Source organism: Aspergillus piperis (genome assembly GCF_003184755.1).
Source record: "Aspergillus piperis CBS 112811 unplaced genomic scaffold BO85scaffold_10, whole genome shotgun sequence".
Lineage (NCBI taxonomy): Eukaryota > Fungi > Ascomycota > Eurotiomycetes > Eurotiales > Aspergillaceae > Aspergillus > Aspergillus piperis.
In genome coordinates this window covers 142,694-163,017 of record NW_020291600.1, presented here as the reverse complement: position 1 = coordinate 163,017, position 20,324 = coordinate 142,694, and the positions used below count along the sequence as shown (strand labels likewise).

General features: G+C 49.9%; 9 protein-coding genes across 9 annotated transcripts; 3 read left to right on the top strand and 6 right to left on the bottom strand.

Annotated features, from left to right (window-relative positions):
- Nucleotides 1-2,037: 2,037 nt before the first annotated feature.
- Nucleotides 2,038-3,276, bottom strand: BO85DRAFT_438865 (peptidylprolyl isomerase; the record flags this gene model as incomplete). Its single annotated transcript, XM_025658691.1, has 6 exons — nt 2,038-2,237; nt 2,325-2,488; nt 2,545-2,862; nt 2,921-2,937; nt 3,008-3,085; nt 3,169-3,276. The coding sequence occupies 6 exons, from the start codon at nt 3,274-3,276 to the stop codon at nt 2,038-2,040; spliced, it is 885 nt and encodes a 294-aa protein (XP_025514927.1).
- A 365-nt stretch (nt 3,277-3,641) lies between these two features.
- BO85DRAFT_398135 (mitochondrial 37S ribosomal protein uS13m) lies at nt 3,642-4,499 on the top strand. Its single transcript, XM_025657048.1, has 4 exons — nt 3,642-3,676; nt 3,740-3,784; nt 3,840-4,106; nt 4,230-4,499. The coding sequence occupies exons 1-4, from the start codon at nt 3,674-3,676 to the stop codon at nt 4,272-4,274; spliced, it is 360 nt and encodes a 119-aa protein (XP_025514926.1). The 5' UTR covers nt 3,642-3,673; the 3' UTR covers nt 4,275-4,499.
- Nucleotides 4,500-4,513: 14 nt separating this feature from the next.
- On the bottom strand, nt 4,514-6,190 carry BO85DRAFT_30384 (WD repeat WDR12/YTM1 family ribosome biogenesis protein). Its single transcript, XM_025655356.1, has 2 exons — nt 6,017-6,190; nt 4,514-5,935 (listed from the first exon to the last, which is right to left on the bottom strand). Exons 1-2 carry the CDS (start codon nt 6,150-6,152, stop codon nt 4,599-4,601), a joined length of 1,473 nt encoding a protein of 490 aa, XP_025514925.1. The 5' UTR covers nt 6,153-6,190; the 3' UTR covers nt 4,514-4,598.
- Nucleotides 6,191-6,333: 143 nt separating this feature from the next.
- On the bottom strand, nt 6,334-9,471 carry BO85DRAFT_478191 (uncharacterized protein). Its single transcript, XM_025662888.1, has 4 exons — nt 8,920-9,471; nt 8,347-8,842; nt 7,264-8,287; nt 6,334-7,215 (listed from the first exon to the last, which is right to left on the bottom strand). Exons 1-4 carry the CDS (start codon nt 9,079-9,081, stop codon nt 6,396-6,398), a joined length of 2,502 nt encoding a protein of 833 aa, XP_025514924.1. The 5' UTR covers nt 9,082-9,471; the 3' UTR covers nt 6,334-6,395.
- Nucleotides 9,472-9,973: 502 nt separating this feature from the next.
- BO85DRAFT_30294 (putative zinc metalloprotease) lies at nt 9,974-13,514 on the top strand. The gene is made up of 3 exons (XM_025655354.1): nt 9,974-11,006; nt 11,059-13,130; nt 13,191-13,514. Exons 1-3 carry the CDS (start codon nt 10,115-10,117, stop codon nt 13,392-13,394), a joined length of 3,168 nt encoding a protein of 1,055 aa, XP_025514923.1. The 5' UTR covers nt 9,974-10,114; the 3' UTR covers nt 13,395-13,514.
- A 434-nt stretch (nt 13,515-13,948) lies between these two features.
- Nucleotides 13,949-14,977, bottom strand: BO85DRAFT_449732 (mitochondrial 54S ribosomal protein bL34m). The gene is made up of 2 exons (XM_025660219.1): nt 14,843-14,977; nt 13,949-14,673 (listed from the first exon to the last, which is right to left on the bottom strand). Exons 1-2 carry the CDS (start codon nt 14,905-14,907, stop codon nt 14,313-14,315), a joined length of 426 nt encoding a protein of 141 aa, XP_025514922.1. The 5' UTR covers nt 14,908-14,977; the 3' UTR covers nt 13,949-14,312.
- A 237-nt stretch (nt 14,978-15,214) lies between these two features.
- BO85DRAFT_478188 (uncharacterized protein) lies at nt 15,215-15,823 on the top strand (the record flags this gene model as incomplete). The annotated part of the gene is made up of 1 exon (XM_025662887.1): nt 15,215-15,823. Exon 1 carries the CDS (start codon nt 15,308-15,310, stop codon nt 15,821-15,823), a length of 516 nt encoding a protein of 171 aa, XP_025514921.1. The 5' UTR covers nt 15,215-15,307.
- A 129-nt stretch (nt 15,824-15,952) lies between these two features.
- Nucleotides 15,953-17,917, bottom strand: BO85DRAFT_449730 (zinc metalloprotease). The gene is made up of 5 exons (XM_025660218.1): nt 17,827-17,917; nt 17,538-17,720; nt 16,727-17,473; nt 16,452-16,644; nt 15,953-16,387 (listed from the first exon to the last, which is right to left on the bottom strand). The coding sequence occupies exons 1-5, from the start codon at nt 17,839-17,841 to the stop codon at nt 16,155-16,157; spliced, it is 1,371 nt and encodes a 456-aa protein (XP_025514920.1). The 5' UTR covers nt 17,842-17,917; the 3' UTR covers nt 15,953-16,154.
- Nucleotides 17,918-18,573: 656 nt separating this feature from the next.
- Nucleotides 18,574-20,264, bottom strand: BO85DRAFT_373279 (translation initiation factor eIF2 subunit gamma; the record flags this gene model as incomplete). The annotated part of the gene is made up of 3 exons (XM_025656074.1): nt 18,574-18,604; nt 18,689-19,675; nt 19,741-20,264. 3 exons carry the CDS (start codon nt 20,262-20,264, stop codon nt 18,574-18,576), a joined length of 1,542 nt encoding a protein of 513 aa, XP_025514919.1.
- Nucleotides 20,265-20,324: the final 60 nt, after the last annotated feature.

The window sequence follows — 20,324 nt, the reverse complement described above, 5'->3', positions numbered from 1 at the left end:
CGAAGAACAAGACGATCTCCCAGATCTAACCTCTATTACGGTGTAGAAAAAGAGAAGAAAAAAGGGGGGGAAGGGGAAGAGAATAGGATATGATGTGGAGATATTGGAGAAAAAAAAATTGAAACCAGACTGGATTAGGAGGGGAGGTTTAGAGGGGATGGGAGGAAAAGAAGTAGGGAAGAGGAAGAAGGTTTGTGGGACGGAGAACGGGGAGGAGAGGCAAAGACGATGACTACGAAACTAAGGGAATAATGCACTGGCAGTGGTTGGCAGGCCTGCGCACTGGGAAGGTTTTGCTTGCTTATTGGCAGCCCGGCGATGGGATTATTGGGGACGGTCCGGGTGAGAAAAAAAGGTTCAGCGTGCAAAAAAGAAGCGAAGGGAAGCAGCAGCAGGAGGGCAAGCCGGCCAGCGCAGGCCAAACGGCCATTGCACCAAACAGGAAGGGGGAATGGGAAAAATCCAGAGAAAATTCTAAAAAGGCTAAACGAAACAGAGTGGCGGCGTAGTTGGTTCTGGCGGTTCTGCCTGTGTTGCCAGATGATGATGGGCTGGGCCCTGTCTATTTTGGCCCTGTTGTACCTCCGTCACTACTCACTTGCTGGAAGTTCCTTCTCGCGCTGTCTCTGCTTGTTCCCTTTGGTCAACCGGATCAAGAACAATTCATGGATTAAAAAGTGTAAAACTCTGATCAAGATCAAGGAACTTTCCGCATTGAAACGCTGTCGATTCGACTAGAAGCCATAATACATTTTCTATTTGGAACTTTTGGCCAGCTGCAAGATCCTAGGGTTGTTGGCCGAAATCCCACATTCTATACTATCTTGGGTACTAGTAGCAGCGACTTGTTCACCAGTTGATCCGGTTTGAGCCAATCTGACGAGGTCTAAAAAAACTCTGCCTTTTGCCTCAGGCTCGCCTCCCCCCGTAGATACTGTCACGGCCACGTGATGTACCCTCTCCAGCCAAGCGCATCCTTACTTGGCAGCCCGGCCATGGCGATGTATACTTCGCCTCCGGCGTATTCCTTTTTTACAGTGTCAACGTTGCGCTGTATCGTGGAAACTGATCGGCTTCTGCGTCCTGGTATGTTGACTGATCCTCGGTGATCAGAACTTCTGACTGTAGCAATGTATGGAATTGTATTCCTTAACTCCTGACCACAGCATACAAGAATATGTCTTACAGTACGGAGTATGATCGTCCCATACTAGGCTTACAACGCCAAAAAGTGGGCACTTGCACTCCAGGATTGACGTGATTCAAGCATCATTGTGCATACTAAATCCCCGTTGAGAGGCCTTGGATGATGATAGTACTGTTGTCGTTCATGCTGTCCATGCCCAACTGCTGTATATAACAGGTCACCTGTTTGTTACTTACACCCGGTTGAACGGATCTTTATATTCGAAGTCAGACTATGAACTCCATAGTTCGTGACGGTCATGCTGAAAGCAAGCTAGACATTGTAAATCCCCAAGTCCCAATGACCGCAGAGGAACCTCAGTGGAATGGCGTTACTCCTGGGAGGAAATAACCTTACTCCGCAGGTGGAATGGTCTCCCACTCAGATCGTCAGCGTGGGGTCGGTGAAGTATGGTAGGCAACGAGCAAATCTTATCGCCGAGAAAACTTTCCTACTGGACGGTGCCTATCATACCATTGACTAACAAAGTACTAAATGGTTAGGGGTGGCAGGAGTACTTGAACTGTTCCAAAGGTAGTCTAGGTGGTGGGCGCATCCTTGCCGCTGCCTGCCAGTGGAGCTTACCACAAAAGTACTTCGTTGGCCCAACCGAAGGCCAAGCCTTTCTCTTACTTGCCACTGGAAGATGATCTCACAGCACTTGCTCCTGGCGCGCTTGCCACGGCTGTTTTAGGGCGTGGGTTATGCGTCGGCTCGTCATGTGGCACTTGAATACGGCCTGCAGTACTTTGTAGTCGTACACTGCAAGGAAGATGTAGAGTACGAGCTGCAGCAGAGGGTAAAATTACTGAGCAATTCTTTCCATGTATTTGGATGAGTACAATCTTTTTCTAAACAATGCTCCTCTCGGCCTTCTCCTGTTCTCCCTTGAAGCTGCGTCGGACCAGGACGACCAACAGACCGACAACAATGGCAAGCGCCGCGAATTTCGGGAAGATATAAGGAGCGTTATCAGATGTCATAGGCAAAGGGGTTGGAGAAGGAACAACAGCAATTGCTGAAGGTTGTGACTCTTCTTCAGAGCTCGTTTCTTTACAAGCTATCAGCATATCACAGTCTTATCGAGAAGCAGGCTGAGACCTCAGGAAACAGGTCTACAGCTCCTCGTGGCTGCTACCTTTTTCTTCAGCCTTGTCCTCAGACTCCAGCTCTCCGCTCTTGACGATCTTGACAGTCTCCACGGGTCTGTCAGAACGGCCCTTAGGCACGTTTTCGATCTGAGCGACAATTTCGTAGCCCTCGAGCACTTCACCGAAGACAACGTGGCGGCCATCGAGCCAACTATCCCGAAATCGTAAGCTGGCTGTCATCGCTATACAGGTTTGGCACGGACTTACGGTGTAGGAACGGTGGTGATGAAGAACTGGGAGCCGTTGGTGTCCTTGCCGGCGTTGGCCATGCTCAGCAGACCCTTGCGCGTGTGCCTCAGCTTGAAGTTCTCATCGGCGAACTTCTCACCGTAGATAGACTTTCCACCAGTACCTTTCGTATGAAGTGTCAGCATATGGGGGAGCATTGTACACATGTCATAAAGATCCTTGTAGTACTGACCATCGCCACGAGTGAAGTCACCACCCTGGATCATGAAGTCCTTGATGACACGGTGGAAGGTAGATCCTTCATAGCCAAACCCCTTCTCACCAGTAGCGAGAGCACTGAATACGAGCAATGTTAGAATGGCGCAGAAGCTTCATTGAGCTCGTGAAATCATACCGGAAGTTCTCAGCGGTCTAAAAAAGCAAAAGTAATATTATCAGTCTAGGAGCTCCGAGTGACAATAGCATGACGACGATCACGTACCTTAGGGACAGTCTTGCCATACAAGCCAAGCACGACTCTGCCCAGAGGCTTGTCTCCGTGCTCGATATCAAAGAACACCTGTATGTAAATGCAGTTAGTATGTCATACTTGGAAAGCAATTCACAATGGTTGTAAGTGCCGAAGATCACATCTATACATACCTTACTGGTGATCTTGGGACCCCGGGGCTGAGCCTCTTCGGCGTGGACAAGAGCAAGTCCAACCGCCAGGACGAAGAAGAAAGACAGGAAAAGGTTCTTGAAGTTCATGATTGCTCAGGATGTCTCCAATGTAGGAGAATTCTAACAATTGCTTGAGAACACAGGAGACTCAAGGAGCAATCATGCGGCGAATGGAGGCCAGCTTGCATTACTGCGGAGATGCCAAGAGCACCATAACCGTATCGGGATTAGTATGACTGTATCTTTGCAGTTAGTACTTGAAATTTAACATTCACTGCACCGCAACCGCGGAAGAGTTAGGGTGTATTTCCTGTATGCAGAACTAAAAATTACGCTGTTTTGTTCGGAGAAACATTGTTACTCCACGATTTCTTCCGCGCTGAACTGAGCCAGACTGCGGAGGTTGATAGAAGAATAGCGCAGCGCATAGGCATTTTGAGCCATATCACATCCCCTGGAGCATTGAACAAGCCAAACCGTCAAGATGGTATGTATTAACACTATGCCAGTATAAAAATTTTCCTCAAATGTGTGGCTAATAAGCAATCAGGTTTTCATTTTGGGCGTTAACTTCCCCGAGCGAAACCTCGTCAAGGCAAGCAACTCCGAACTTCCATCTTTCCTTCAACGCCTGGTCTGACTGAATTCAGAAATCGCTTGAGTCCTTCTTCGGCATCGGTAACTTGACCTCGACCCGTCTGCTTGCCCGCTTCCATATCCACCCAACATGCAAGGTTGGCGACTTGGCGAACAAGCAGGTCCTGGATATCACGGCCGCCTTGTCCGATATGAAGATTGAGAACGACCTCCGCAGACAGTACCTCGATAACATCAAGCGTCTGAAGGAGACTGGAACCTACCGTGGTCGGCGTCATGCGCTCGGTTTGCCCGTTCGGGGACAGCGGACGAGGAGCCAGGTTGGTTTGCACCCATATTTAAATATCTCCAACTATGATACCAGGGAATGTTGGAGCACTTCGCTGGTGGATGTGGTCGTGGGGTACTGCACAAAGCAAGAATTTTACTAACATGATTTCTAGATTAAATCTGCTGTCAAGCTCAACCGTATGGAAAGAAGACTGTGAGGTTAACATGATGATTCATTTGTTGACCCCAGTGGTCTTGGGGCTTCGTTTCAGTTGGGGCATGGAATGGCGTTATAAACCTGCTTTTGTAAATTAATGTTCTGGCTTGACCTTCTCCACCCTGGAGATGTATTTTATGTAGACAATGAAACATTGAGACTATAAGGAGATCATAATAGCGATTCCATGCTGCCTCTTAGAGCAATTATATGATATATTGCAAGTGGAAACATCAGCTCGTACAGCGGCTTGTTTAGTACAAAGAGTCAGAACCAAACTTTTCATCCTATAAGTATAACGCCAGAACCATATGTGCAACTCCTCTTATGCGGAAGACAATACGCCTTCACCCCGGTTGATCTGAATCCTCTTATCCTCACCGGCGCTAACAATGCCAACCGAGCGGTCCCAGCACACACTGAAGACCTTGACTCCCTCTCCACCTACTCGCTTAGCATCCGCTTTACCTTGCTCTTCCAAGCTTCTCCGAGTAATCGAATACACGCTCTCGCCAACAACACCGTCCTTATCCGTCTTTGTAGCACGGATATCCCAGATTCGGCAGGTACCGTCGTGACTACCACTGATGAGACCGTAGCTGCTGTGGGGATCGCGGGAAAGAGAAACCACGGCATTGGTGTGGCCTCTGAGGGTCATGGCGGAGATTGTTGTCGCTGACGTACGAGGGTCGATGAGAGTGATGTGGCGAGCAGAAGTACCTGTCGCAAGAAGGTGGTGCTCAGGGAGATGCTCGAGAGATAGCAACGAATGGGATGTCGATCTGGTGTCTACTAAAGCGGCCGTGACCAGATCCCATGTACGCAGAGAGTGATCCCACGAAGTAGAGTAACCGACAGTTGAGTCGTTCGTGTCAAAAATGGCAGCTGAAACTGGCGCGGTGTGGGAAGACAACAGCGCAAGCGGGCCGCGCTGCGGGGTGCTGACGGACGAGCTCACCTTTCTGCGCTTGGAGCTGCGTGATGCAGCAGACGGAACTAGGTTCTCGGGAGCAGCTGGGGCATCTGACTTCTTTGTCGACCAAAAGCCAATGTTGTGGTCTGCCGAAGCGGAGAGAATACGGTTTGAGGGGGCATGCACAGCCAACGAGTTGATACCAGATTTGTGTCCGTAGAGCTCAATCTGCGGGGTGATCTTTCCTGAGAATCCATCATCGCTTTCGTTGTATTTCCAGAGTCGAACAGTGCGATCAAGGCCAGCCGACACGATCGTATTCGGCGAGACGAACTTAGCGGCTTTGATGGACGCACCGTGTCCTCCATCAGCCGGGGACGGTGAGGTTGCGACGATTTGAGACGACATATTCCACACTCGAAGCAACCCGTCGTAGCTGCCCGATAGGATCCTCTCCTGCCCCGGAGAGACGACCGCAGAAGCCCAAGAGGTAGCTGGCGAGGTCGCAGAGAGGACATCCACCGAGCCAACCCAGTCATCATGCTCGAACGAAGCAATATGAAGCGGGGGAATCAACGCTCTGATATACTCAATTTCCAGAGTAGTTTCCGCGGATATGCCATTGGCCGTCAAGTATTCATCGATCGAAGTCCGAAGGAATGCGCCATTGATCAAGAACTCAAATGGCACCGGCTTGTCGTTTCCCAAAAGATTGTTCACCAGGGTAGAAAGCGCATATCTCCGTAATCCTACAAACAGATAAAGAAGTTAGTGAGCACGTATGTGTATATAAGGCAGACTGGCAGCGATCTGCCAAAATGCATTCTTACCTGTGGGAACCAGAATGGGGCCGGTGCTCTCAGGCAGCGCAATGTCTTCTTGCTTGCTAAGTAGCTGCACACGCACCTGCCTCTGCGCAGACTGGGACGAGGCCGCAGCAGACGTCGAATCCTGAACGCCGTTCATAATGGCACTGAAGGGAAATATGGGGGTTATGAAGGGCGCGATCTAGAGCACTTCAAAGTGCAGTTGAGAAAACTCCACCAAGTGAGGAAAAAAATACGGCAACCGATGCGGCCACTTGTGCAAAGCGCGGAGATTCCCCGCCGCAACATTACGTACTAGATAAGTAGAAGAGCAAAAATATGCACCAAAGACAACAATATGCCATTTTGTTAAGTTTATATACATGGAAGTAAAGCTAAACGACTATTGCCCTCGTGATGCCCTTCTGATGTCCGCGATAGCCTTACGCCGGTAGTCGGATTCGGCAAAAAGAGCTTCGATCAGATCCACGACTTCGTCTGGAGAAAATTCTAGACGCAACTCGCCTTCGAGCCAAAGGAATTTGATGTCAGCAAGAGAGCTTTCCAATATATTGATAAGATACTGGAACTTCAACCAGTTCTGTACGTAGACGGCCGTCATAGGCGAACGCTCGGTGTTATCTGGGCCCTCAGGGATGAATAGATCTTCCAGCCCAGTCACTTGGTTGCAAAATGACACAAGTCGCTGTGACTGGGGCTCTGAAATGTCACCCAAATCCTCAATCTCGATTATCATCTTGCTGATGACAGTTGAAACCAATGAGCCGATCGATTGAAGAAGTGCAGACTGCGACAGGATAGGCTGCCATTCTTTGAAAACGTCGCGAATTCTGTCCACTGTTGCGCTGACCGCATTTTCGCATTCGCCAAGGAACGGTTGCTCTGAGCATTGGCTGAAGCCCTGTGCACCGTCTAGAAGGTCTGTGACAATTGTGCGTTGGGTCTGCATCTCTTTGCTGTAAGCCAGTTTTCCATATTTTTCAAGAGCTTCAATATCTGCATGAAGCCTGGCGAGCTGGTACTCCTCTGCGAGATCACGAACTTGACCGGCGAGATACAGGCTGTCGTTATATAAATACATCTGCCCAGCACTCAATTTGAGACCGTAGAAAGTTGAGGCTGTGGCTTTGAACATGGCCAATATCAAAGTTGGGAGTGCGAGAAGTCCTGTTCCGGAGGAAACCACACGTGAGTGGGCATGCCTGCAACGTATTAGAATCAATACAGAATTCTGACCATGAATGACTTACGCAGGCTGAGACAAGGCATTAGAGTCCACCACTTGTTGCTTGACGATACCCAGAATAGAGTCGGGGATGTCTGTGATGGTGTACTTTTCCCTCAAAGTAACCTCCCTGGGAGTGGAATGGCTGGCCCCACCCTTGCCATTGACAGTTGCAGGCACAACTGGTGTCTTGGGCTCTGAGACCTCGGCGTTCTGTTCTTCATCCTCGTCACCCCAGCCCCAGGCATCTCCAGCATCATCATCATTGTCCGCAGATGCCGTGGCTGTGCCATTTTTCGTTTTGGGGTCATGTTCCTCAGTATCATCATCCAGCCCCCATGCACTCACGTCTTCTTCATCGTCGAAGTTACTGGGCTGCTTCCCCTTAGAATCGCTCTCATTGTCTTCTTCCCAACCAGCGTCCCAATCATCAGGTGCAGCATTCTCCAGCAGCGCTTCGTCACTCCCAGAGACCTTCTCGACTTCAATTCTCTCAACCTCCTGTGTAGTGCCTTGGGAAGCAGCGAGGATTCTCCGAACCTGATCCAATGAATCAACACGCCTTCTAGCTATCCAGAGACGCGGAGCCTGGTTGACCCAAGAGATGAGTTCTTCTTGGCCGCGCCACTCGAAACCCTCAATGTTCTTCGTGAATTTAAGGACATGATCGAGCATTTGCTCAAACTGTCCTAAGCCTTCAAGATCGGTTGGAATAGCAGGTGATAGCCAGAACTCAATTATCTTGGAACACAGCGAGGGAATGAACATTTCCGAGAATGATTCCACAATAGGAACGGGAACATACTGCTTCAAGAAGCCCAATACCTTGACTAGGCGTTCAAGCAGCTCTGGTATTGATGCCGTTGATGGCTGCGGGTCAAGGTAAATCGTAGACCCTGAGACATGGCACTCATGGCTACGCCCAGTGGCTCCGGGCAGCAATATCGGATCAATTATCTTCGATATCAATTCCTTTTGGAACCTATCCCTGGCTGAGGGGAACATCTCAAGCCTAGTCAAGGCCACGATAGTCTCTTGCAATGTATCACCTAATGAAATATGTTAGTGAGCTGGAATGACCTGGCGCTATCCAACAGAAGAATCATACCGCTGTCCTTGGAAATGGTCAGCTTTCCCTCCGTCTTATCGATATGTAGCTGTTCGTTCCAGCGGTTACGAACAGCCTCCATGATATCTTTCCGCAGACCGGCGGCATTCTCCAGCAGTATGTGTAGAACGTTTGTGTTTGTGAAATGACTGCTTCGCTTGATGGCGTGTTCAGTGGATTCCAATATGTCAATGGCAGCCATGGTGCGGCCGTCTCCGAGAGCTGCTCGTCCGTCGTCTAGTTGTTTGCAGAGCTTTTGTACTTCTGTCAGCGCACTGGCTACCGCCTGATTGAACGCAATTTCGGTCTCAATGAGACCAACTTTCGCAGAAGCATCTTCCACTTTCAATTGCAAAGGCTGCGTTTTTTCATGTTGCTCGACAATTTCCCTCGCAGTGACTCTAGATCGTTCAATGTCTGCATGAAGCTGCTTGGCCTGTGAAATCCATCCGTCGGCATCGAAGTTGTTTTCACGACTGAGGAAGTTGATCTCGGCCTATGGGAAATTCTCATTTAGTTATACTGCCATCTGGGCTGCTACTTGTGCGGGGCTCCGCATTGAATACTACTTACTTCAACTTGCTCTCTAGCCTTCGATATCAGCTCCAATTCCTTGGCCAAGATAGAGCCAGAAAAGTCAGAGGCGACAACCTGCTCCGACCCTGGATAAGTACCATCGGTCACGAAATCCAGCACCGACTGGCCTATGTCCTGCTCCGATACCTTAGCAGACATCTTGTCAGTAAACAAGAGCCTTTGGTTCTTGGTAACGGGCGGATCAAAGACGTAAGGCAGGCCAACAGAAGAGCCACACTAAGCTCCGCTTCCCATGTAAAGGCGATCTGCCAGGTATCGATCCCCAAAGATATACCAAGGTATCCAATGAAGCAAATCGCAACCGAAAGGGAAGGCGAGCTGTCAACACCGCCATGTGACTTCACCGCTCACCGCCTTGGCTGCGATAGGCAAGACCACAAACGGTCTCGCTCTTCCCCACGGCCAAACTGAGACCATTTCTAAGTTTTCTTTTATTTTTTTGGGGGTGTCTTATCTGCAAGTATATTCTTCTTTTTTGGTTCGATGAAGATTTCTTCAAACCTAGATCTCGGTTGTCTTTTCGTGAAGTGTCTGTTGGTGAGGTGAGCTCTATCGGACCGGAACCTGAACTACTCCACTCTGAACCGTTACAGTTGGAGGGTAACCTTTCGTTCAGCGGCCAACTGTGTGACCTGAAAATTCCTGAAACAATCATAAGCGGCGTCAAGCAGAGCCCATCGTGTTGTCTCATTTACTATTGAGAAGCCTGATTCGGGCAAACGCTTCTCGATCCATGTGAGTCCATGCTAGTGCCAGCCCTGAACTCCATTGAATAAAAAAAAAAGCAAGAAAAGAGACTGCCCCTCCGTCGTTGTCTGTATTTAACATCCAATCCCTCAACTGGCAGCCTTGCATTGGCTGCCACAGTTTTGCGCAGTCATACAGCATGCTTCATGGTCTCCGTGATGTCGTATTATTACAATCTGCAATTCCCTTAATCTTGCTATTGGTATTTCAGACATGGAATGGGTGCTTTTCCCGTTTCAGTTCCCCGCATCCCGAACCTCAAGCATTGCTAGCTTCTTTTTTGAACTGAATACAACTGTTATACTTGCTTCTTAGACATCTGCGTTTCTGGTCTATGGAATACTAACAGTCTTCCAGATTATCATTACGGGGTGTGATCGCAGAATTTGGTTATAAATCACATTTCCAGAGACCATTGAGCAACATGTCATCTACCCAAAACAGCCATTTCAAGCTACTCCAAAAGTTTAAGCCGGAGTACTCGCCTAGCGAGTTTGCTCAGTATGAGTCGGAGAGAACAGGCATGAGGGTAGTGGTCATTGACCAAAAAGGACCCAAAGTCACAGGATATTTTGTTCTAGCCACTGAGATTCTCGATGACTCGGGTGCTCCTCATACATTGGAGCACTTGTGCTTCATGGGCTCTCGCAACTATAGATATAAGGGCTTCCTTGACAAGCTGGCAACACGTGTTTATTCGAGCACTAATGCCTGGACGGCCACAGATCACACGGCCTACACCTTGGACACAGCAGGCTGGGAAGGATTTGCTCAAATCTTACCCGTGTACCTAGAGCATGTTATAGCTCCAACACTGACAGATGAAGGGTGCTATACCGAAGTGCATCATATTGACGGCTCCGGTGACGACGCCGGAGTCGTCTACTCGGAGATGCAGGGTGTGCAGAATAATTCTGCAGAGTTAATCGATCTAACCGCTCGTCGATTGACTTACCCGCATGGTGTAGGCTTCCGCTACGAGACAGGCGGTATGATGGAGCAGCTCCGTGTACTCACCGCGGATCGTATCCGAGCGTTCCATCGTGAGATGTACCAGCCCAAGAACTTATGCCTGATTATCACAGGCGAAGTAGATCACCAAAACATGCTGGAGACCTTGGACAAATTTGAAGATACTATTCTAGATGTCATTCCCAGTCCTGATTCACCTTTCAAGAGACCGTGGGTAGATTCCAAGCAGGCGCCGCCATTGGAGAAGTCCATTGTTCAGACTGTGGAATTCCCGGAAGAAGATGAATCCTTTGGAGAGATAGAGATTAGATTCCTCGGTCCGGACTGTACCGATCCTGTTCAAAGTGAGTGTTTCGCCATTCCTCTCATTTCGAAGTGATACTTACACTGTAACAGCTGGGGCTGTTAATGTTGCATTGTTGTATTTGGCCGGTTCATCTGCTTCCCTCTTGGACAACATCTTGGTTGAGAAGGAGCAGCTCGCCAGTGCTGTTTATTATGCTACCGAAGATCATCCCAGTATTGAGATCCGCTTCACTTTGACCAGTGTGGAGACAGAGAAACTGGCGAAGGTAGAGCAACGATTTTTCGAAGTGCTCAAGGATGCTATGGAGAAGGAATTGGATATGAGATATATCAAGGAGTGCATTGACCGGCAAAGGCGGACCTGGAAGTTCTCTACTGAAAGCTCCGCTTCTTCCTTTGCGGAGTACGTGATCTCGGATTTCCTTTTCGGAAAGAGGGACGGATCGACTATGCTTGATGTTGCGACCTTGCAAGAATACGACGTGTTGGAGAAGTGGAGTGAAGCACAATGGCGCACTTTCATCAAGACGTGGATTTCTGATGCCAACCATGTCACTATCCTGGGTGTCCCGTCCGTCAAAATGTCTGACGCACTGAAGAAGGAAGAAGAAGCTAGAGTCGCAGAGCAAAAGAAGCGCTTGGGTGAGGAAGGGCTGAAGAAGCTGGCCGACAAGCTGGAGAAAGCTAAAGCTGAAAATGACAAGGAGATCCCCAAGGAGATGCTGGAGAGGTTCCAAATTCCCGGGGTAGAGTCTATCCATTTCGTGGACACTACTACAGCCAGGTCCGGTGCAGCCCTGGATGCCGGACGCCCGTCCCACAAGGCGCAACAACTGGTGGATGCTGATGGATCCGACCTGCCCCTGTTCATCCATTTTGAGCATATCCCCAGTAGCTTCGTGCAGCTCTCCCTTCTCATTTCGGCGCAGGCCGTACCTGTGCAGCTTCGCCCATTGCTGTCTGTGTATACCGAGGCGTTTTTCAACCTGCCTGTCATTCGGAATGGGGAAACCATTAACTTTGAGCAGGTGGTTGTGGAATTGGAAAGGGACACAGTTGGCTACTCCATGGAAGGAGCCAGAAGCCTAGGAAACTCGGAGATGCTGCGGATCTCATTCCAGGTGGAGCTTGAGAAGTATCATACGGCGATTGCATGGATCCAGGAACTTTCCTGGAACTCGATTTTCGATGTCGAGCGACTCCGAGCGATTACCAGCCGACTGCTTTCCGATGTGCCCGATTCCAAGCGTAGTGGTGATGACATGCTCGCGGCTGTTCATGTGATGGTCCACTACGCGGCAGAGTCTATTGTTCGGGCTCGGAGCACCTTGGTGAAGGCGCGTTACCTGAAACGGATCAAGAAGCAACTGGCAGAAGAGCCGAAGTCTGTCGTTGCGCGGATGGAAGAGATCAGAGACGCGCTTTTCCGCTTCGAGAACATGCGAGTCTTGGTCATCGCTGACCTGGAGAAACTTCAAAACCCTGTGTCAGCATGGAAACCATTTGCTGAGCGTTTGGGTGCAGGTGCCCCTCTGCAGCCTATCACGGCCAGAAGACCGTTGCTCAGTGAGGCTGGTCAGAAGTTGGGCGGCAAGTCGTATGTGGTACCAATGCCGACGATTGATTCATCGTTCGCATATGCAACTGCACGGGGTCTGGATTCGTATGATGATCCAAGACTTCCTGCCTTGATGGTTGCAATCGCATACATGAATGCGGTCGAGGGACCCCTTTGGGTTGCGGTTCGAGGCAAGGGTTTGGCATATGGCACAAACTTCGCCTACAATATCGACACCGGATTCGTCAACTTTGACGTTTATCGCTCTCCCAATGCCCATAAGGCCTTCGACTCAAGCAAACAGATTGTTGAGGATCACCTCTCTGGTGCGATGCCGTTCGATCCTTTGATGCTAGAGGGCTCCATTAGCAGCATTGTTGTTAGCTTTGCGAATGAACAGTCGACCATTGGTGCCGCAGCCTCAGGCAGTTTCATTCGACAGGTGATTCGGCGCCTACCTAGCGACTACAAAGAGCGGGTGCTCAAGCAGGTGCGGGCCACTAGCGTTGATGACGTGAAGGGCGCTCTGAAGAGCATCATTCTGCCTTTGTTCAACCCATCCACGGCGAATATCGTGGTTACCTGCGCTACAGTGCTTGAGGAGGTTTGTTTTTCTCCTGAAATCATCATATTCTCTTGTATCACTTACTAACTGTCGGCTTAGACCATCAAGGAAGGTCTCCAGGCATCGGGATTCACGCCAGCGGTGCAGCCACTCAAGGAATTCGAAGATGACTATGGACTGAAGGTCGGCGATGATGAGGACGAGGAGTCTGATGACGACGATGACGATGATGAGTACGAAACCGGATCTGAAGACGAAGACGACAGCGATGAAGACATGGAGGATGACGAAGATGATGAATGATGCAACCCACCCAACGACCACTAGACATGACAGGATATGTTTGAGCCCGTTCCTAGATAGCACCTAGATCGAAAGATCAGCTACCTCTTTGAGGGACACTGAAAGTCTGGGACAGATATGCCGACCCGTGTGATCTGTATTGTTAAAGATGTTTCCAACTGAGCAGACACGCAAATGATTTTTGAAGTTCCTGATATATTGTTCAACCTAAGTGCCAGTCAACAACCAGAGACTTGGACCTAAACTAAATGCTGTAGTTTATTGACACCTACCAGACCTTGGCAATGATATTTTGCCAGTACTTCACGAAGATGCTTTCGTTCCTCTCCATTCTCCTGGCCTGTTGTAGTAAGGAGTGCTGGCAGATGCTTTTGCGTTCAGTTCGACTACTAAAGATTACTTGGCCCTTAGTCTCGTAGGTGACATGACCTGTCCTTCACTGCTTCAAGCAGTTTGTACCAAATGACTTCTATCTCTCGATCTTCGTGAGAGAAATATAGCTAACCTTAGATGTTAGACCTACATCCTGACTCCACCACACTTCAAGTAAATAAACCAAAACACGTGACAATATGATATCTATGTATGAATATGTATATGGTACACATAGGACAACGTCCTATTAATGGTAGCTAGATAGAACCCCTAGACTCATACCACCCCCATCCCAGTACCGCAAAGGATACCCCCGGAACGCGAGCAAGGTCCGCTCGGCATATTCCAAGCTGAATCTCCTCATGCCATCCTACTCTGAGGGACACAGAGGACAAGACGCATCACCGAACTTCCCCACGAGTAAAGTAAATCCAGATACCGCAAAAATCAAAGAGCAAAAAACGTCATAGTACACAGCCCACATACATATGAGATTGAACAGAAACCAAGGAACCCATCACCACCAAACAATGCATTCCCAATCTACCAGCTCAGCGACTTTCGCCCCCTAGCCCTTCTCCTCAACAGAATCTTCCGTCCACCTCGCGAGCGCAACCGAGCCAAGAATCCGTGACGGCGCTTCTGCACCCTCCGCGAGGGGTTGTAGGTATCGCGCTTTCCGCCCAACGAGGCACTAGCGGAGAAGGAGCGGGTCTGTTGGTTTGCGAAGGAGTTGTTGGTGGAGAGCAGAGAGCGGATAGTAGTGGTGGAAGAAGAGGTAATGAGGCTCTGAGAGGGGAGATGTTGTTGAGGGAGGCGGAGCGAGGAGAGGGTCGTGGAGGAGAGGGCACGGAACGGTGTTGATAGAGAGGTTGCGGTGGATGTGAGCGGTGCGGAGGTGAGTCTAGTGAATCAGCTCAAGTCAGACATTTCGTTCATCAATGCTATTAAGTGCCTAAGGTGCCAGAGCTTCCCCTGACAATTTGCCTGCCCCGATTGAGGAATCGGACCATATACAGAGCCCAGATGCGTGGTCTCATTGGATCCAAGGTGCCAGACTCGGACGGACGTACCTGGTTGCTGGGGTCGCAAAGGACCTGAAAGCGGTCGGCAGAGCCGTACACCGAAGGCAAAGCATATTGATGAGAAGGTTGAAGACGACGGTGGGGCGTAATTGGACGTCGCTGACGCGGAAACCTGGGGACGGCGATGGAGGGATGCGAGATGTTGTCCGTGACGGCGGACTGAAAATTGAACTCCGGCGCCGCAGTGCACGGACCACCTCCGACTTTTTCTCTCCGCCGGACGATGCAAGAGCGCATCTACAGTTCTCCATATCTGCTCAATTGGTGCAATAAACGAGCAATAACGAAATAAACCGGTTCTACCTACTTTGACACAACTTAGTACGGAAGGTTGCTATTATTACTGGACGAATAACCCTTCTCGACATTTGGGGCACTACTCCGATTACAAACCTTTACATATACTTGAACACTTCTGCGACAAGTCGAGAAACAATATCACTATATACCACAATGGCCACCCAGGGTCCCTCTCCGCTACCCCCTACAACCATCCTCTCTTCCAAGCCTATCTCCCAGGCTGCCGCGCACGATTTCCTAGCCGCCTATCTCGATCGCGCCGCCACAGACCCCGCCCTCCAACCTAATGCCGGTATCAGCGAACATGGTCCGACCTCGCGCACCACGGCTGCGGCACCCAACCTCATTTTGCACAACCTGAAGCGCGTTCAGGCTGGTCTTGCTGGCGAAGTTCTGGGCAGGGACCTGGCTCTTGCGAAGCTCAGCGCTGGAGAGGATGGCAATGCGCAGCAGACAGAGGCTGGAAATGAGGGGTGGGAGGACCCGAAGAAGCTTCAAGAGGAGGTTGTTGCTGCCGATGATGATGACGATGTCCGGATGGATATGGATGCTGTTGAGACAGAGCAGAACGCCGAGACTGCTGCGGGTCTTGATAAAGAGGAAAGGAAGCGGAAGAAGAAGGAGCGCAGACTTGCAGAGAAGAGGGCAAAGGCCAAGTCGGACGCTTGAGTAGGAAATGAAAGCGAAAGAAAAGTTACTGTTTTGCGCGCAGGTTTTGCTATGGGCTGCATCAGCTTTGCTACGGGATTTGTTTTTCGGCTGTTTGTCTTGGATTTCCAAGATATATTAGACTTGTGCATATTGCATTGGCGCATTCAAGGCGAACTTAATTTATTGGAAGACAATTACGATTGGTTTATTATAACCGGTGATAAGAACTCAAAATTCCATTAACAATTGGATATGCCTTCAGAAGCCCCATATCCGGCGGGCCTCTCCCCTCAACCGGCCCTGTAACACCATACCAGAAAAAGAAAGGAGACACTAGAATGTCAACTTTTCACAGCTCGCGGTCAGCCGCCTTAACTGGTTTCTCACTATCCTCCTCCTTGAGAGCGGTAACCTTTCCACCCTTCCAACCGAGCGCCTTGAGTCTCTCGGAAAGAATAGGGTGAGAGTAGTGGTAGCTTGCGTACATCCAGTCAGCGTCCATGGTGCTCAAGTTCTGGATCTGCAGCTTGAGAAGGGATTGCGCCAGCTGCTCAGAATAACCGAGACCGACCGCAAAGGCATCTTGATGGTTTGATTAGTATCGTGCCATAATCACGGTTTTGAGTCAAGGTGCTTGAAGGCTTACCAGCTTCGAATTCGAACTTGCGACTGAGAATGTTCATCAGAAGCTTGACAACAGCATCCATCGGTGCGAGAGCATCCGAGAACAAGAGGAATCCGATCATGATGGGCTGTTGGCTATAGAAGCCGAACGACTGATACAAAGACTTGTTGCTCACGAATGCGGAGAAGAGCGCAAAAATGTAGAACATGTGGAACTAGTATAGGTCAGCCTGTCGTTATACTATTTCGACCACTCACAAGGAAGTGGTTGGTCAGCTTTGTGACCCAGGAACATACCTGAGCAATACCGAAAAGCTTTGTGGTGTGGCTGAGACTCCAATGACCCAGTTCATGGCTCAGGACTGCAACAACCTCCTCAGGCTCACTCTTCTCGATCAAAGTGTCGTAGATGACGATGTGCTTTTTCCAAGGGAGACCATAGAAGTAGGCGTTGCTGTGTGCGCTCCGCTTGCTGCCGTCAATAACATGCAGCTCTTGAAGAGGGAACTTAAGCTTCTTAGCGAGGTTTTCGACACCGGTCTTGATGGCACCAGGCTCAAGGGGCGACAATTTGTTGAACAAGGGCAGGATAACAATAGGGTAGATGGTGATAGCGAAGATCTGGAGGAAGACACCAAAGAGCCACAGGTAGTAGAAGAAGGAGTTGCCGGTCTTCTGGATGATCTTGAGAACTGCGCTAATAATGGGTGTTCCAAGTACGATACCAAGCATCTGTCCCTTGAGCAAGTCCGTAACCCAGAGACTGAAAGTCTGCTTGTTGAAACCAAACTTCTCCTCGAGGACGAAGGTATTGTAGTACGAGATGGGAAGAGAAAGAACCGTGCTGATCAGGTTGAATCCGAAGACAAATAGCAGCGTCTGCGAGATTTCACCTTGGAACCGAGAAGGAAAGTATTGTGCCAACAGGAGACCGCTGACTCCCCAAAGCTTGGGGAGAATGTCGCCATAGATGAAAGCAAGATTCTGAATTTGACCGTAAAGACCTGCAACAAGACCGAATTTGGCTTTGGCGCGACCGTAAGACTAATGAGCCCGGAATCATCTGATCAGTATGATGTGGTTGCTGAGTTCATGTAGAGATGCTTACCTGACTCTGATCGAAAACCTTCTGGGAAACCTCGCCCGCCAATACTTGTGGGGGCTTGGTCCGTTGCAGTACTTTGTACTGACGGAGAGACAGAAAGCCCTCCAGAAGAAATTGGCCTAGAGAAAATCCGACGAGGACATTCTTCCAGGGGATGAATGGGCGGTCGAGGAAACGCGCCAGTTGCTGTAACGGCCACGGATGACCCAAGTTAGCTGGAGCTTCAAGCTTAGAAGGTAAGACCAGATGAACTTCTAGTATGGTGATGAAGAGGTCTGTATGGGAACTTTACCTCTAGGATATACATTGCGACACCGGCAGCACAACAGCAGCCTGAAATTGAGCCTGCTGTGATGTGGCCTTTTGGTTGCGGACAAAGCAATGAATGGGGGAGTAAGAGAATAGTTAAAAGAGGAGCTGGTCCGCGCCTTAGTCAACCGCCGCCGTAGCCTCGGAGGCAAGGCCGCAGCAGAACAAACAACTCCTTCATTCAGCTCCCCATTTATGCTTGTTTTCAATAGCGGCGTATTGGACATCAAAGAAATTCTGACTTTTATTTCGTTGCGTTCATCATTCCCCTATACAGCATCTACATAGAGCCATGCAAGCCGGACCGAATAATAAGAATGAACAAAAAAAGAAAAAAAAAATTGTAAGAAATATTTTCCACAAGCGTCGTAACACACGTCAAAGAAGTGGTCTGCGCAACTCCAGCCATGCCACCTGATCTTCTAAAATGCCTTCCCATCCTGCTGCTTGCCCGACCTCCTCGATCCTGCGAACGTTTCAACTGGTTATCGTGGAGGATACTCACGATCTCCTGTTCTTCGCAATCATCAGCAGGTGGAATAGGCGACGATTAGGCTCCCTGTGATATCTAATCAGGGAGTTAACTGACACCCCCTTTCGCTACTGCAAACCATTCTACTTCATTCGTGACTTGACCCTGCCAAGACTTGGTGTCAGAGACTCTTTGACGTCCCCACCAGCCGTAATCTGGTGGATACAAGCCTGGCCATCCAAGCGGGCAATAACTTCTTTAGTTCAGGATGGGCTCAAGGGTGTTACCACTATGCTCAAAGTTAGTATCACGTCATTCTCGCAGAGCAGGGAAGAAATCTTGGAGAGTATAAGGGGCGGAGCTTTAGACTTACGCGACAATGTTGGCCCAACCGATCAGACGCCAGTGCTTCTCGATTCTCCGACTGATGGCAATCTTCTCTCCAACCTCGGTACAAGCAGGGCTGGTCAAGCTGAGCTTGGCGGCATCAGCCTTAACACCAACGACCTTAGCACCGGTAGCCGTAGAACCAATGTTAACCATGAGAACTTCGTTCTTAGTAAGTTTGGCAACCTTGGCCTGCTTGCCATCGGCGGTCTTGACACCGAGCAGACGACGAAGCAAGAAGTAGTTAACTTCCAGCTCGGTGTAGATAGCGGGAAGGCGTCCACGGTGACCAAGGACGAAACCAACGAGACGATCAGCACGGCACAGAGTAGGATCCACGCGAGTACCGACACCAATCAAACCACCAGGGACGGCAAACTTAAGGTCGTTGTGCTCGGCAAAGAGGGACATGACCCGAGAGAAGATGGGACGGCACTGAATCTTGCCATTCTCGTCCTTGGTGACCAAACCGGGGCGAATCTCAATCTCGTCGTTCTGCTTCAAAACACCAGTCAAGATGGAACCACCGGCAACACCACCCTTCAGCTCCTCGATCTCGGCACCAGGCTTGTTCACATCGAAGGAACGAATGACGATCATGTGAGGGGAAGCGGTGAAATCGCGGACGGGGACCGGGATGTGCGAAACCAGGTATTCGTTGACAGCATCAATGTTGTACTTAAGCTGTGCAGAGATGGGAATGATCGGAGAGCCATCGGCGACGGTACCACGGATGAACTTCAGAATCGACTGGTAATGTTGCAGGGCACCATCCTCTCTCATCAAGTCCACCTTGTTCTGCAGAATGATAATGTGGCTGAGCTTCATAATTTCGATGGCGGCCAAGTGCTCCGAAGTCTGAGGTTGAGGGCAAGTTTCGTTTCCGGCAATAAGGAGAAGGGCAGCGTCCATGACGGCGGCACCAGACAACATAGTACTCATCAGAATATCGTGACCGGGGCAGTCGACGAATCTAATTTCAATCTCTGAGTTAGCATAGAATAACTTGACTACACAGGATTCTGAGGTTCAACGTACGACACATGTCTCAACAGTCTGTAGCGGCCACTGCAGCCATCCCTCTCACAAGGCGGGTCGACTTCCTTCTCACTCTTGAAGCTCTTGAAGCATGTCGGCCTAGGGCACTCGGGGTTGTCGCACTTGTAGATCTTCGCGTTGGCATAACCCAGCTTGATCGTAATGTTTCGCTCCAGCTCGTTCTTGAAACGGACAGTCTGGACCTCGGAGATAGCCTTAACGACCGTCGACTTGCCGTGAGCGACGTGACCGATGGTGCCAATGTTGATTGTGGCTTGGCGCGCAATAATTTCGGGGGTCAAAGGAGTCAGCGTGGACAGGTCCAGAGTCTCCGGATTCGGCTGCTCGGGCAGCTCTGGCCGCTTGGGCTGGGGAGGAGGAACCGCCTTCTTCATCGCAGACTTCAGAGGCTTGGACTCCTGGTCGAGGGGCTCTTGCTCTTCGATGTCATCGTGACCGTTCGCATCGAGCATGGGGGATCCAGGCTGGGACTCGTCGTCAGAGAAGTCGCCGTTGGCAGCCATAATTGCTAGTGAACTCGAGAGACAACAGCGGTTCTAGAAAAGGGGGGTGATGGGGGGTGG

Coding starts and splice junctions, on each gene's coding strand:
- BO85DRAFT_398135 (XM_025657048.1), top strand. Junction 3,785..3,839: donor CCGAGCGAAACCTCGTCAAG/GCAAGCAACTCC, acceptor GACTGAATTCAG/AAATCGCTTGAGTCCTTCTT. Junction 4,107..4,229: donor GACAGCGGACGAGGAGCCAG/GTTGGTTTGCAC, acceptor CATGATTTCTAG/ATTAAATCTGCTGTCAAGCT.
- BO85DRAFT_30384 (XM_025655356.1), bottom strand. CDS start 6,152: ATGAACGGCGTTCAGGATTCGACGTCTGCTGCGGCCTCGTCCCAGTCT. Junction 5,936..6,016: donor CCCCATTCTGGTTCCCACAG/GTAAGAATGCAT, acceptor ATCTGTTTGTAG/GATTACGGAGATATGCGCTT.
- BO85DRAFT_478191 (XM_025662888.1), bottom strand. CDS start 9,081: ATGTCTGCTAAGGTATCGGAGCAGGACATAGGCCAGTCGGTGCTGGAT. Junction 8,843..8,919: donor AGGCTAGAGAGCAAGTTGAA/GTAAGTAGTATT, acceptor AATTTCCCATAG/GCCGAGATCAACTTCCTCAG. Junction 7,216..7,263: donor AATGCCTTGTCTCAGCCTGC/GTAAGTCATTCA, acceptor AATACGTTGCAG/GCATGCCCACTCACGTGTGG.
- BO85DRAFT_30294 (XM_025655354.1), top strand. CDS start 10,115: ATGTCATCTACCCAAAACAGCCATTTCAAGCTACTCCAAAAGTTTAAG. Junction 11,007..11,058: donor CTGTACCGATCCTGTTCAAA/GTGAGTGTTTCG, acceptor ACACTGTAACAG/CTGGGGCTGTTAATGTTGCA. Junction 13,131..13,190: donor GCGCTACAGTGCTTGAGGAG/GTTTGTTTTTCT, acceptor CTGTCGGCTTAG/ACCATCAAGGAAGGTCTCCA.
- BO85DRAFT_449732 (XM_025660219.1), bottom strand. CDS start 14,907: ATGCTTTGCCTTCGGTGTACGGCTCTGCCGACCGCTTTCAGGTCCTTT. Junction 14,674..14,842: donor TTTGCGACCCCAGCAACCAG/GTACGTCCGTCC, acceptor CTGATTCACTAG/ACTCACCTCCGCACCGCTCA.
- BO85DRAFT_449730 (XM_025660218.1), bottom strand. Junction 17,474..17,537: donor AGGTTTTCGATCAGAGTCAG/GTAAGCATCTCT, acceptor CGGGCTCATTAG/TCTTACGGTCGCGCCAAAGC. Junction 16,645..16,726: donor AGCTTTTCGGTATTGCTCAG/GTATGTTCCTGG, acceptor GACCTATACTAG/TTCCACATGTTCTACATTTT.